General features: G+C 39.8%; 1 protein-coding gene across 1 annotated transcript; it reads right to left on the bottom strand.

Annotated features, from left to right (window-relative positions):
* Positions 1-4,254: 4,254 nt before the first annotated feature.
* On the bottom strand, positions 4,255-6,759 carry LOC122617285 (somatostatin receptor type 2). The gene is made up of 3 exons (XM_043793083.1): positions 5,662-6,759; positions 5,233-5,280; positions 4,255-5,012 (listed from the first exon to the last, which is right to left on the bottom strand). Exons 1-3 carry the CDS (start codon positions 6,757-6,759, stop codon positions 4,497-4,499), a joined length of 1,662 nt encoding a protein of 553 aa, XP_043649018.1. The 3' UTR covers positions 4,255-4,496.
* Positions 6,760-15,604: the final 8,845 nt, after the last annotated feature.

Genomic DNA, 15,604 nt, shown 5'->3' with positions numbered 1-15,604 from the left:
TAGAGTAGAATCATAAATATAGGAATTGGAATGGGAAAGGAAAAAGTAAGGAAGATGGCAAACGGGATCCACGGCATGTGGCGTTGTTTACGGATGAAACTGCCTGACCATGGGGTTCCTAGTACCCCAGCTATTTGGCGCCTGGTTTCCTAATCTCTCCTCTTTCCAATATTCATCATCATCTTTGTCGAGAAAGTGTTACGAAAATGTTGATCGATTCGAGTTTGACTTTTATGCCCGCTGCGTGTGTGTCGTTTGCAAGGGAACTTTCTTTTTAGGGATTGAGTAGCTGGTGTAGCCAATTGCCACAATCATAAATAATCAGAACCCCAAAATATATATGCAAAATATCATGACGATATATCTGTCTCACTGCAAAACACAATATTTTACATTCTATAAAAATCTATTTGTATTTTTATTAGTTAACTAAAGACTTGTACAACAGGAACTACGCTTATTTCGGCACAATGAAAATGAAAAGTTGTACTTATATCTAAATATACAAATCACCAGAAGAGCATCCACAGACCGCCTATCAGTTTGCTCACCATTGTTTATTTTGTATCCTTCGCTGTTAATATTTTTTCGCAAGCTGGCTTAATCATCAATCATTCGGTGACCGTCTTATTCCACAGTATGCCACACAAAGGCTTATCAAATTTGTTCCTGAGTGCCACGTTCTGGTCTTGAATCGAAGGCAAGTATTCGGATGGAAAATGCATTTGGGTTCCAATTACTATAACTAAAGAAGCAGCTCCTTGAAAATTTACGATCCAACTCAGCGACTTTGGACTTTTCAGCAATTTGCAAATGCAGCAATGTGAAAGAGGTGAATCGAAATAGTTTTAGTGTGCAAAATGCCTGGCGCTCCAGTGGCCGCAAAACAAAAATTGCGGAAAAACTTTCAATTTGGTCGAAAGCAAGTATCGGAATCGTGGCAATCATCAGCCAGCAACAAAAGAAGAAATCATGAAACACAAGCCACAAGGCGAGGGCTCCACCAAATGGAGCACACTCGAGAGGGCTGGCGAAGTGGATGAAAATGCTCGAGAACTTTTCAATTTGGTGGCAAAATTTGCGCAATTTCCTCGCTGGCTGGTCGGGCAAGAAAGGGTTAAACTTCCTCCACATCCACATCCACCTCGAAAGCTGCCCGCCTCGAAAGCTGCAAGTGTCAGTGGGGAAATTATGAATTGCTTAAAGTTGCTCAACCGCTTTTGTGGGTGCCCCTAACGAGGTTATTCAGTTTGCATACAAATTTGCATTAAATATGCACTTTATTGATGAGTGCGATTGCTCTGAGAGCAAAAACTTTTTAAATAACTGAACAGAGGGTACAAAATCGATAATTTCTAGCAACAAGAGAACAAAGCAACGATGGGAACAATTCGAATTTCGCGTTTCATCGCCAATTTAAATTCGCAAATTCATACAAATTCGCATTCACAAATTCATAGGTGTATAGGTATTTTAGATTATTTTAGCGTCTGGCACGATCCACCTGGCTACGCCTTCAGCTTTCTTCCTATAAATGATTCGCATTTAGGTTTGTATTCATTGAAATGTGTATTTAAGTGCGGTATTTGTTTAGGCAACGTCATTACCCGACTGATTGAGGTGCTAATGTATTTATAAAGCGACTTGGATTTATTTTTAGCCGCTAATGAAATTTCGCTTCTACCGCAGCTGGATGCCTTTTTATCTGTTCATTTTCATTGCCCAATTTATGAAGTGTGAAGCATTAATTTGATTTCGTATGTAGCTGCGAATAAATTAGGTCAAAATGTGCACGATTTACTGGCCAATTCTTTGAAGTCTGCGCTATGGATACACCTTCACTGTGACTTTGAAAATGCACAGATAGCGTTCGAAGATGTAGTTACATGTCATAATTCAACCGACAGCTGAGTTTTTCCATCAAAATGCCAATAACTTGCCTGTCTGCCAGCCAGTGGCGTGGAGCCCATAGTAAGTGCTTTTCCAGCTCTGCCCTGACCTTAAACTTCAACTGGAAACTGGCAACTGGCTGGTGTTTGCAAGTGAGATGGCAGGGGGCAACCCATTACGAATGCGATTTCCCATTAAAACTCTTCAAGTGGCCGCGCATATGGCTATGTGCATCAGAATGCAGCCGGGCTCCACATAATTCCCTGCTTTGGATCCTGCTCTGCCTGCTAATGAAGTCCAGGGCCATCAATATGCCACCTATGTGCTTGAAGATGACCTTCTGCAAGTGCAAGTAAAAGCATGACTGACGTGAAAAACTATCTTTCTCTGGCACTATGGAAAATAAGAAGGTGCCACTATAAGATCCATGCTTACCGAGCTTGATTTTAGAACTCTGTAATAATCGAGTTAGCATTATTGCTTTTCTTGCTAGATGAATATTTACTCAATTTTCTCGCTTTTATAATTCACCATCTGTCGGAAGAGTCATTGTCCTGTGGGTAGATTTTCCCGCTTTCTCTCCCGTGCCTGCCACTACAATTTCTTTGCTTGTCAGTTCAAGACTTTATGTTGCTTCCTTTGCTTTTTCATTCTTCAGGTTTTTGTGAAGCTTTCATTATATGCTCCGGAGTTTTTCATTGCATTTTCTTTGCAATATTCCGCCAGTTTTGTATTGCCTTTATACTCGTACTCGTATGCTGCAGATGTGGGGAATGGCCAAAAGCAGTTGCACATTAGACGAAGCATGAAAATAGTTTTTGTTTGTATGTTGACAATTCCTTCGTTGCTTGTCTTCATTTTAAATGGAAACGATACACCATTACTATATATAATTTTATACTTATGTATCACGCACGAGCTAACAATCCGAATCATATGAAATCAAGAAAGAAAAGCATTCCCTGTGAAGGTAAACAAACAATTATTGTAAGGAAAACCATTCTCTGAAAGCTTGTGCATTCTTTTAAAATATTATTTATTTGTATTTCGATTTTTAAGCACTTACGTTTAGCTTCAATCAAGTTACACTTAAAATTGAAAAATGTTACATTTATCTTTGGTTTTCTTCGCTTTCCTGTATTTTTTGGACAATTAATAGTATATATTGTTATTTTATTTTATTATAAAAGGTATGCATAAGCCTATTTTACTTCCAAAAGTACAAATACAATTAAGGAGAAGTGTTTTTCCACATCCCCAACGATAATTCGGGCTTTTGTTTACAATAATTAAGTCAAAGTCGAAGATTACTGTGAGTTTGTTTGAACAGTTTTATTGTACAACTATTGTGTGTAACGCAAACAATGAAGGAGAATTCTATTGGAACTGTATTTGTTTGCTATCTTTTTACACTATTTAATATTTATGGCCACAAAGTGTGTTGGTATGACTTCATTTGCATTCACTGAATTGAATTATCATCATTGAATGCACAATTGAGTTAATGCACGCATGTGTTTAAAAACACGATTAGCTTAATGTAAAATAAAATATACACAGCTAATTAATCCTCGTTTAAGATTATTGTTATGAATCGTTATGCAAATTGTCCATTTTACCGTTCATGGCTTTTTTAACAATCACATTGCAGTTTAATTCGATTTGTAGAGCTTATATTGAGTACTTTTTAAGTTTTATTTCCAATGGAATTATTTGCATTTATGGAATATATCTTGTTTTCGATTTATACTTTAGTGAATCCTTGCAAATAGTCGACATTAAATACAAATTTAAATGTCGCTCTCCAAAGTCTTTTCTTGAACATTAAGATTAAACCTTTGGCTAACATTCGTTACTTTTTCAATTTTCAAACTGCTCCACAACCAGCTACACAAACTTATTCTAGCATACCAACGCTAAAAGGTTTTTAAGCTTATTCTAGAGGAGTATGTAAACTTGGAAACGACAATAAAAGTATGCACACTTAATTACTCTGTATGATAAACTAATACAAACACTTATCTGATAAGCTCGCAAATGCGAAAACGGCCAAAATATGATATTAGCTACAGTTAACAGCTTTCCTTTCCTCGTGGTTACCTTTTGTGTCCCCAGAACTGGAACAACTTAAAAAGACTTAACTAGCTATTTATTATTAACAGAACTTTATTTTATTTATTAAATATCTATTTCATATATTAATACCTACACTTTTTAAACCAAAATTTAAGTACGTTTCTTATGAAAAAATGTAAAAAGTTGAGAAAGTTTCGAAAAACTACTTCGGCCTGTTAGTAGGGATAAAAATACCAACAGCTTATTGTATAGATAATTTATAATAAACCAAGGATTATTTAGTCGGGCTTTTAAAAATTCCTTGTTGCTGAGATTCGATCTTATAATAATGGGATTCAATTTACCCGTTTTCGCGTAGCTCCGCCCTAATGGTATAAAATATTAATATCATTTCAGACGACCTATAGCAAGCTCTCCGAGTGCCTCAACAGCTGGCGATCGACGGCCACATCGAGTTCCAGCTCCACCTGCGGATCTCACCTCCGGGCGATGATGACCACCGTTTCCAGGGGCATCGAGGAAGCCCGGTCTTATAAGTCCGTGTGAAGCACGGGCGGCTTACAGTTGTTGGTCTCCGCATTGACCACCAGCACAGTGGCCGGACTGCCCACCTGGATCTCGGCTGGCACCTGTTGCACTGGCGGCTGGAGACAGGTCACTGCATCCGTGCCCGTCGTGGTGGTTGTCGTCGTAGTTGTGGTGGCCATCGGAGCATTGTTGTTCCTCGCCGCCGCCAAGCCCTTCTTCTTGGTTAATGCCCCACGTTGGGCGCCACCTTTTCCATTACCCCCGAGAAGACGCTCCGATTGCCTGCCCTTGCCGAACTTGGGGAAGAAACTGTTCTCCAGCTGCAACTGGGCATTCACATCCTTGCGTGCCGCACACGTGCAGGCCTTCATGAAGCTCTTCTTGAAGTTGTCGCTCAGGAAGGCGTACAGGATGGGGTTCATGGCCGAGTTGGAGTAGCTGAGGCATCCGCAGGCCAGGAAGACGGCGAGCTCCAGGCGAGATGCACATCGTTGAGGAGCGGAGCTGATCAAAGCCACCTGGAAAATGGTACAAAAATAAAGAGGATTCTACAAATGCTCTTTTAAAAATGTGCAGTTTATGGCAAGGCCCATACATCTATTAATTTGTTTACCTAATAAAACCCTACAAGTAACTAACAAATAATTCAAAAATCAGTCTTAAGGCATAAAGTAATAAACTAATTGAATTTGTGTTTTGCATTACAAAATTCGGATTGTAATGTATACAATTATTTACCTGTGAAATCCAGTGTGGAAGCCAACAGAATATGTACGCACTTATGACCTGTGGAGTAAAAGAAATTTATTATATAATCTTATTATTTACTTTATAATTATTAACGTTTATCTTTATTCAAATTAATAAGAAGAAAATGGTACATTTATTTATACATTTACTTAATGCAGCAAATACGTGCAAATTGACTTTAATTTGAATTATTGGAATTTTAAAATGCTATTGTCATGCACGCTGACATTATAGCACTTGATCAACATACTGAAAATATAATTTATAAAATAAAAATAATATATGGCGATTATAAATATGGTTTTTCTATTTTTAATACAAAGTATTTTCATAACGCTGAGCGTTCGTTGTAATGAAATTACTAATTTGAGGGCAATGGTAAGTTCCAGAAATAAGCAAATTGTTGTATATTATTACCGTGAGCACCAGTTTGGTGACCTTCCGGTGGGAGCGCTTCTTCTCCTTCGACTTGTGCTTCGGCCCCACGGTGTGAAGCTTCCTGATCACCAGGCAGTAGAACACCAGGATGAAGGTCAGCGGAGTGGCGAATCCCAGGACCAGGGAGTACAAAATGAAGGTGGAGTCGGTGTGCGAGTTCTGCGTGTCTGGCCATTCGATGTTGCAGGACACATTCCCATTGCTGGACTGCACTGTGCTGGCAAAAAGGATTACCGGCAGCATGAGCAGCACGGATGTCATCCAGGCGAAGGCCGATACCAACTTGGACACGAAGGGCGTTCGGTAGCGGGGCGAGGATATGGGATGGCACACGGCGATGTAGCGATCCGCCGACATGATCAGCAGGAAGATGGAGGAGGTGAAGGAGGTGATGGAGGTGCTCACCATGTAGGCCTTGCACATGTAGTTGCCGAAGGGCCAGTTGCCCACCTGCATGGTGTACAGGAGGAAGGGAATGCCGATCAGGAAGCACTCGTCCGCGATGGCCAGATTCAGGATGTATATGTTGGTCACGGTCTGCATCTTGGAGAACCTCATCACCACATAGATCACCAGGGTGTTGCCGAACAGCCCGATGATGCAGACCAGTGCGTACAGGATCATCGTGATGAGCTTCAGGATGAAGTTGTAGCTGTACGAGCAGTCCGCACCATCATCGTCGTACTCCAAATAGTGACTGCCATTCTCCTGCGTCGGTCGATTCCTGTGGTCCAGGTGGGGTCGCACACTGGGCACCATTGTCTCATTCATAGTGCCATTTATGGCTGGATTCGACGCGGACTCCACGGACTCCACGGGCTCCACGGACTCCAGTTGCTGCAGAGTGGTTCCATTTGGCGCCACTGCCAGCTGCTCTGTGGGCGTTATTAAGCTCGTTAGTGTCATCGCTGTCAGCACAAATAACAGAATGCCCGAATGGGCACAGCCGTTGGTCGCGATGGTGGTCCTTTTGCTGCTGTTTCTGCGGCTCGCAGCTGCCCCATTTGGTGTCGAGTGTCCTTCCATGATGGCTTTCCCGCCCAAACATCCTCCTCCTCGCCACCATCCACCTTCCATTTCGATTCGGCTTCTGTGGCTGCCGGCTAATTTCCAGTTGGTATGTGGCAGTCAGTGCGACAATGCATGCTAAACCAGCTAAATGGCAAATATTTTAATATGCTTTCCATACTTTATGCCTGTGACGTCACATGTTGCACGCTGCGGTTTCTGCAATGAAGTGATGTGGAAGCCCGAGAAGTATTAATTAGTTTCGACCAGCAAACAAACATATGTACATGATACATATACATACATATATATTTAGCTATTTGCTTTAAAGAACTTAAATATTTGAAGAGAAAATTCTTAGATTTGTTTAGCACTCATACAGCGGTGCTATCTATTTTGGAATTATTGTTATGATTTCATAACGAACAGTGATAGGTTTTCAGATTTTAATACACATTTATGAAAGCAGATATTAAGCAGATTCTAGTTTCTGTTATGTTTATCCCCACGGTGTTCCTTTCAGTTGGTATGCAGTTGGCTCTAACAAGCGCGTATTATTTACTGACAATATTGAGCACATGCTATCAGCATTTCATAAGACTAACCCAGCCCCGCCCCTCACCACTCCACACCACACCATCCACTTCGTAGTCCTTAGTCCTTGATGTCCTGCATCATCGTGCGAACATCTTCCTGCAGACAATGCAATCAACTATATGAAATTCTGCTCGTTTGCTTGTGTTTGCCTTCTTCGCACTGCTCAGCGTGAGAAAAAATGATTCGCTTTCCGCTTTCCGGCGGGTGAAAAATGAAAGGCGAGTGGAAAATGAAGAAGAAAAAACCAGAGAGTAAAGCGGCACAACAAAAGTACAGCCAACAACTACACGCAATTAACTTTTTCATAAAGTGAGACCAAAAGGCGAGGCGTAACTCATATAAACTCGATTTATTGTTCGTGCCAGGACCAGAAAAATAATTAAATAGAATTTGAAATGAGTCAACAGTTTGATGGGATGAGTCCGCAATACAAGAAGTGCCTTCAAAGTTCAAACAATTTTCACTCAAATTATTCATTATTATGTAGTGCAAACAATGGCTTTAACTCAGTCATTCGAAAATGATGTGTTAACTTTTATAATTGGGCTCGACAGAAATATAATATTCTGAAATGATTTATTTTTAAGTTCTCGTCGCAAAACTTTGGCCCACAATTAATAAGCCATTTGTTTTGAGGTTTCAAAAGAACTTAAGCGTTGTAGTGAAACGTCGTCCATATGGCGTGAAACATGGAAACTTTGCGGCAGAAGAAACCACAAAACATATATACTACACAGCTCCACGAAGGTCGCAAACTTCTCGGTCAGTAGCCAAGCTAAAACTTTAGCAGACACTGGCCAAAAACACGCCAATAAGAAGTGAAGTCAAGTTTTTCGTTGGCAATAAAACCAGCAATACAACAAGCCAAGGCCAAGGGAAAGGAAATAGCCGCAGGGGCGGAAACTCCACCCACCACTCAAAGGAAAATCAAGGCAGATAGCATTTCCGTTGATTAATTAATTGGCGTAATCCTAGTTAGATAAACTGCGCGACTCGCCAAGGAATTTATGATCGCTTCGCAGTCCGGAATTAAGTGGGTCACCAGCAGCTGGGCCTAACGACCTGGCCACCCGATCGGGTTAAAGTTCAACCCACCGCATTAAGCTCCTTAATTGCCTAGATGCAGACGCTTTGATGTCAGCCACATAATAATTGTTACATTGAGGGAACTAGTTAGACAGGAATTGCTACCTTATATACATATGTATGTATGTATAAAGTAAACCTTTTTAATCATAAATAAATAACAATAATGTTATAGTTGTTTGGGGATATTTTGCTCATACTCGAATCTATCTAAGTACCCTTGCTTTACACCGAATCGGACCAAATTCAAAATGAAGTTGATTCGCCGTCCTATCTGATCGCCCAAAATGCCAAGCTGTGGCTCCAAATGAACACTTCTTTGATATTCAAAGACACGACAGAAGACTAATTTCGTGGCCAGTTTCTCCGCACCTTGATTAGACGGACATATGTGCCGATAATTATGGTATGGTCGAAAGGAGTAGAGAGGCCACTCGGAAATGTCCGAGTGACAGTGGCCGTGTCCCATTGTCTGTTCCTGTTCGCTCGACAGCCAGCTTCTGGCCGAGACAAACAAGGTTAGCAATCAATTGCTAAACATGTTGCCATTGACGATGATGGCACCATGCCTAACAAAAGTCCGACCCCGTTTTCCACACCCGCTCACCAGCTCACCCGCTCACAAAGGACATAAAACGCTTGACTACCGATTGATCCGGCCAGTGGAGCACAAGATATGTGATTTGGGCCATTGGCCATTCCCTCCATGTGAATGGCGATTGGGCTGACCAAAAAGCAGGGTTTCGGTGGGTTGCGTTATGACCAAGTGACTGATGAAACCATAATTGGCAGCAGCAGCGCCATCGTTCGCTCCTAATGAGCCAATATGACATGGCCATCCCTTGCTATATCAGCTGCAGTGAACATGCACTGTGTTCGCTTAAGCAGGTAAGACTGTACAGTGGGACAACAAGAACATAAGAAAGAGACATTAAGGAAACCTTAAATACTGTTTTCAGACCCAAAACAACCTAAGTCGTTTAAAGGTAGATAAAAGTTTAAACTTATTTAAGAAAGTTGTATTTTCCATTAGCCATTACTAAGCTTAATGCATTTATTAACTGCTAATTTACTTTCATACCTTAGTTTTATGCCCTGTCTTAAAACGGCTTGAAGCCTTAGGAATTAATCTTAAAGTTCATTGGTGGTTAATTCAAGTCCGGATCTAGTCAATTTACATTATTATTCAAATTTTATGCTGCTTAGCAAAACTTTGTTAAATTTAAGTAAAACTAAATTGGAGAACCCGACACAATTTAATGTATTTTCTTTTTTCGTGTGAAAAATACCATTTTGTTTTTAGCGCCTTTGTTCCACCTGAGCACGGTGGACAAACTTTAGCTGTTATCTTTCTCACTCATTGGCCAAAGTCATTGTCATGCATAGAGTTTCCCATTTTCCCCAGTTTCCCCATTTGCCCCGGTTTCCCATCTTCCAGCTCGGCTTTGTTCTGGTCGTCTGTGGCATAAATTTTCACTTCTGCCGTGAAGTGCACGGTTAAGTTCCACTTAGGAGCTCTCTTTCCTTCAGCTTTTCAACTTTAGAACGCTCTGTTGATTTGTTTTTCCAAGCATATAAACCGACATGTGCTCCTTTGATTTCCGAGTGTGGAAGCCATTTGCTTAATTAAAAATTTCATGCGATCTGTTAGGCAACCCACGAACCGCAAATAAACGCCAAATCGGCTTATGTCAACTAAGTTAATTGGTAAATGCACAAAAATAGCTCACCTCTAACCATCCATTAATCCCTGGGAATTGGGACGGAATCATATATCCATTTGCACATGGCTGAACTAGGCCGATTGGCCAACTAATGTTTGGTGCGCTCTATCATGATTCAATTTCACATTTCACGACTGACTCTGATTAGCTGCATCCAATCGAGATGCTAAATTAAAATCGATGTAATTAAGGAATGACGCATGTAATTGACTGACAGCAAACTGAGTCTGATTGCAACGGCTCATTAAATTAGGATTTAAACTCATATGCTCTTATTAGTTTGCTGAAATAGTTTTAATCAGTGGCCTAAGTTTAAGTTAGTCTCGAGCGGATGCACATGTCTAAAGCAGATTATATTTAACCGCATGCTTATAAGCCATTAATGGTCCAGACTAAATTATTAATTAATACCGATAGGAATAAAATTAGTAAAGTTTTTCAACCATATTTAACTCACACCACCTATTACAATAGATTAATTAGGTCTTTTAAGTGTATTTTTGGACAGGCTAATTGGAACTAATTTCATTTGTGCATAATTAAGATTTAATTAATTAAAATACTTATTATAATTATACTACTTATAATACCATTAAAGCTCGAGACACTTCTTCAAGTTTATACTACTTGTTTAGGTTCTGATAGAGTGAGTTACGATGTCAATTTCCACACATTTATCCCCACATATACTCGCATTAGTAGATTTGCCTCCCACTGACGCCTGACAAAATATGTTGCCATAATTTATGTATTTACACCATGACCCAGACCTCGACTTGAACCCGGCTAAAGCATCCGTATGTGCTCATTCGTGCGGCGGCGGAGAGATCACGTTCTCACCTGGATTCCGGATTCCGGGTTCTGGATTCCGGGTGCTACGTCATTGTCGTTTGGCCAGGTCATGATTTATAAATAATTAAATATTTATTTTCGCACATCGTAAATGACGTTGGCATCCATCGATGAGATAGGGTGGTGGCGTTGGCCACGGGAAGTTTTGCTTTGCCTGTTTGTCGTTTGGCCCCCACCATATGCTCATTAATATTAATAAGGCGATGTTTGCGAAGGGCAGATGGCCCGGCCCTCCTCCCCTCCCCTGGGTTTTTTCTAATATTTCCCCCTGATTTATCCCACCTCAACAGGTGTCGACCCACACGTGTCGCCATCGCCCGACGGCCTTGCCCTTGTGGGCCCGTAATCAAGTGAAGTGCCATCGACTCGGCCGCACAAAGTTTCAGTTATAAACACGGCCTTCGGCCGGGGCGTTTTCGTTTAGGCCAGAAAACCTCGGCTCGAATCCAATTTCCATTATCCAATTTAACGCCGACATGCTCGCATAAATAAGCCTCTGTGGATAGACCAACAGCGGAGGACATAAAGATCCGGATCGCTCGGCGGGATGATACTGGCCCACTTCCCGTAGAGCATTCTAATGCAAATAGCAGGGACAACAAACTCGGGATTTATATAAATCTCTTACTCAGCAGGGATCAGGGAGCAGGGAGAGAACGAACTAAAATAGGCATTAAAATTGGAAAACAAATACAAATTATTACCCGAACATTTAATTTAATATTTAAAAAGTAATGCTGCAAACTGGTTTATGTATTTATTCACATTTCTGCAACCACCTTAACGTAGTAGAAGAGTAGCTATTACATTTTGCCTCTTATTTATGTTTGTATGACTTGAAAACTCAAATGTAGCTTAAGGATTTTCCGTTAATGGAGAGGCCTCGGAAGTCCTTTCAATTTTCCAGGAATCTGGATTGCCCTTCAAAACAATTTTGTACACATCGCTCGAGGGTTTTTCCCTCAATTTTACCGAAAATTTTATTTCTGAGCTTTAAGTGAGTTACTGAAATATATCATATATTAACAATATGTAAACAATAGCAGTCAAAGACATGAGCAAGCATTTACCATTTTCATGAATTTTTCACCGAAACCAAAATAAAGTGCACGAAAACAAAGGAAAATGCTAAGGTAAAATAAAACGCCTACATAAAAGGCACTTTGTTAACTTTGTAAGGGGCGGGCCACGCCCCCTGGACACGCAACTTTTACAGCTACCCGGGGTGTGTCTGTGTGTGTATGACATTGTGTGAGGCTGGTTTCCACCGTAAAGAAAGATAAATAAGTTACAATGCTATAGAATGCTATACGGGTACCATACTCAAAAGCGAGCTATAGATTTAATATTTGTATAAAACGATTTTTCAACAACTTTAATTCCTTCAACGGAAATCAAAAATGATGAAATGGGAATGTCATTACAAATAATTTTGTCAAATGTATTAAATCTTTAGTTGTACTTTATTACTTTTTTAATTATCAGTATGATTTACGTAGTTCTTACTGTTTTTAAGTATAGTTTTATTATAATTCGTTTTAATATGATATTTTTTCTTTACATTTTAACGTTTATGAATATGACCTAACTTTTCTATGTCACAATAGGGCAAAATATGAGAATTTTGTGCTCAACGCTTACAAGTCTATTTCATGCTATTTTTCCGCTTACAAATATTGTACTATTTTTTTGAACTTTTGTTGTCTCAATAACTCGATTTTTGCTGCGTTCGCCGCCCAAAAAAAACACCAATCTATTTAGAAGGTGGCATAGCCGACCTTTTGACGATGAATTTTCACGCAGAGTAAAAAAATAAGGGAAAATGAGCCACGCGCTCTTTCAGCAACATTTAATGTCAGCGTCAACGATGTGTCACGCCCAAAGCGCCCATTTTGGAATATCCACTATGAGATTCCCCCTCACCATTTAGACAATAAATTAATTTCTGGCAAGAGGCGCGGGGAGAGCGGGGGGAGCTGAAGCCAGCAACAGCGAAATCAACTCAAATCAGTGTCTAGACGAGGTTGAAAACTATGGTCGGAGGGAAATGGAAATGAAAACAGACTAAGACTGCGACAGCGACAGCGCGAGGGGAAATTTCAAGGAGCTGGGAAAACTCCTGAAAAGCGCGTGCTGAATTTAAAGACAAGTTAGTGGGTTCCCATATCCAGTGCGGTGGCTTATTCGCTTGAGGATTTTTCCGTTTTGATTTTCATATTCATTCTGGTTATGGCTTACAGCTCGTGCGTGAGAAGAATTGTGTCACGGAATCTTAGTGCTCAGGACAAGTAAACAAGAAACACAACAGCAAGATAAGTGATTTCGAATTTATGAAGGCAAAACTAAGCGAAACCATAAACGAAAATGAAGTGCGAGTTTGGGAAATTAAAAAATAATAAATAATATCAGGCAATTCTCATTTTACGGGGTTTTCTTGCTATTTTATTCAGAGATTTGAGATTCAAAGATACGAAATTTCCATAGCAATGACTACTTAAATCGCCACACGAACGTATCACTTTACAGTCAGCATAAAATGGAAAAATTATTTGTTGTGCTTACAGAAAGTGATACCCTTTCACTTTTAAGATATAATTTATTTTTGGCAGCAAACTAAAATAAAATACTAATTCTAATTCTAAGACGGATGTGAACACATTGTATAGTTATTCAGAATTGCTAACTGTTTGAATGTATAAAAATTAACCTGATCATATTTCGTTATACTCGTATACACTTTCCGTTTCAATTGAGTACCTCGAGATAGAGTACCATGAAATAACATTTATTACACACAGATAGGCACTGAAAAGTTGGGAAAGAGATGCAAATGTGTAGAATGACTGAACAATAAAATGGAAAATATGTGGATGGGGAATGCTTGTAAAATGCCAATGGAATGTGACAAAGTTGCGAGTCGTTCACGCAGTCTATAAGAATGTTCTTCCCTCAACCATGACCTCCAACCTCATCATCGGCCTCTGACTTGTAATAAAAATATGTAGAGCAAAGGATTGTTTGCAATAAATTTGTCGACTTTTTCTGTGTTCCTTGAAGAAAAACGGGCAGCAGGACGTGATGGTGCGATAAACGGACAGTGTCCAAATAAATCGTATCGGAACAGAACATACTATACAAACAAGCCGAAATGGAGGTCAACATCGTAAAAAGCAGCGACACAGAAGCAAAACATGTTTCTGTATATAAATATGAGAAGGCAAATGGGATGGGTGCAAACTAAAACCCGATATTCAGATCATTGAAATTGTTTAACCGAACGGACCCACGAAAATTATGACTTTTCGAACATGACAGAGCCTAAGTAAGTTGGCATAAAATTTATGACCACAAAATAACCGACCGACTGTTGGTTAAGTGAAACATGAACCCATAAAAATGATGACTGCGCCTCTAAATATTCCAAATGAAAACAGGAAATTCCGGCAGAAAAGAGTCCATAAATTGTTCTGGCCAAGAGCGAGGCTATAAAACACGCTAAATGGTTTCGCTCTTGATGGGATTAATAAAGTTGGAAACGCAAAAGTGTCATTTGAAATAACATCTTGTAAAATATTAGTTTAGTTTGCTTTATGCATATGCTTTATTATAGGCTTAACAGAAATCCATAATTACACAATATTCGAATGAGAAAGTATCTTAAAAAGTATCTATGGTTGATAGCAATCTCATGTCGTCACCAACAATAAAACCCCACGTTGTATCCCAATGTATGAATTAATCCCACTGAAAAACTTTATGCAATCTATAGTTTGACAAAGCATTTCACTCATTTTATGTAACAGGAACTCTCCTAGTTGTCAGGCGGCAAAAACAAGGAAAACAAGACAATCCAATTTTCACCAGCAATTTCTCAATGTTTTTCTGCCTTGGAAGTTTTTTCCTATTTTCGTCGTTCAAGCTGAAAGTTTTCAATTAGTCACCCGACTGCACAATTAAATTTTTCCGCCACTCGCAAGCGACACAGATTGTTCCCATGTCCTGGCACCGATGTCTTGCTCTCAAAGGACTCTGCTGAAGAACCACCTATGGAATTGGAAGTAGCACCAGCCACTTGCCAACATTTATCTTCGAGTTCGTCCGCAGCAGAAGAAAATGTTAAGGAAAAGCGGAGTCAGGAGAATTTTCCCCTAGAGACCAACTTGTCGTAATTCACTGGGAGCAGAAGTTTTGCCATCGATAAATTTTCCGGACTCCAAACACTTGTTGCACTTTGAAGTTTTCAATCAGCTGGACGGGTAGATTGCTATGTAGGTTTTCTAAATGGACATGGCCTGGTGTCAAAGTAAATCACTTTAGCCGCTAAACAGCGATTACTATTTTCGGCAAATTTCTCTTTGAATTCTACAAATTTATGGGCCGCTAGATAGAAACATGGCCAATGAATATCTCCATATGCTATTAAAAGGCTTAAATGCTTTTGAGCTGATATACTATATAATCAGTTCGAATTTAGGATTGTCAACAAAACGAAATTCAGCGCATACCAGATTATATTTAAACTATTTTATTTTCCACGAAATTCACAAAATATCGCGTTGACAGGTTCCATGATTAGCCATTAACATAAAGTGGTCGCAACTGATTTACTATACAAAACGACGTACGTATTATGCAAACATTAGCCATCTATTTTA

The sequence above is a fragment of the Drosophila teissieri genome, chromosome 3L (genome assembly GCF_016746235.2).
Source record: "Drosophila teissieri strain GT53w chromosome 3L, Prin_Dtei_1.1, whole genome shotgun sequence".
Lineage (NCBI taxonomy): Eukaryota > Metazoa > Arthropoda > Insecta > Diptera > Drosophilidae > Drosophila > Drosophila teissieri.
This window is presented reverse-complemented; position numbering and strand designations above follow the sequence as displayed.

Coding starts and splice junctions, on each gene's coding strand:
- LOC122617285 (XM_043793083.1), bottom strand. CDS start 6,759: ATGGAAGGTGGATGGTGGCGAGGAGGAGGATGTTTGGGCGGGAAAGCC. Junction 5,281..5,661: donor TCACCAAACTGGTGCTCACG/GTAATAATATAC, acceptor TTTACTCCACAG/GTCATAAGTGCGTACATATT. Junction 5,013..5,232: donor TTCCACACTGGATTTCACAG/GTAAATAATTGT, acceptor ACCATTTTCCAG/GTGGCTTTGATCAGCTCCGC.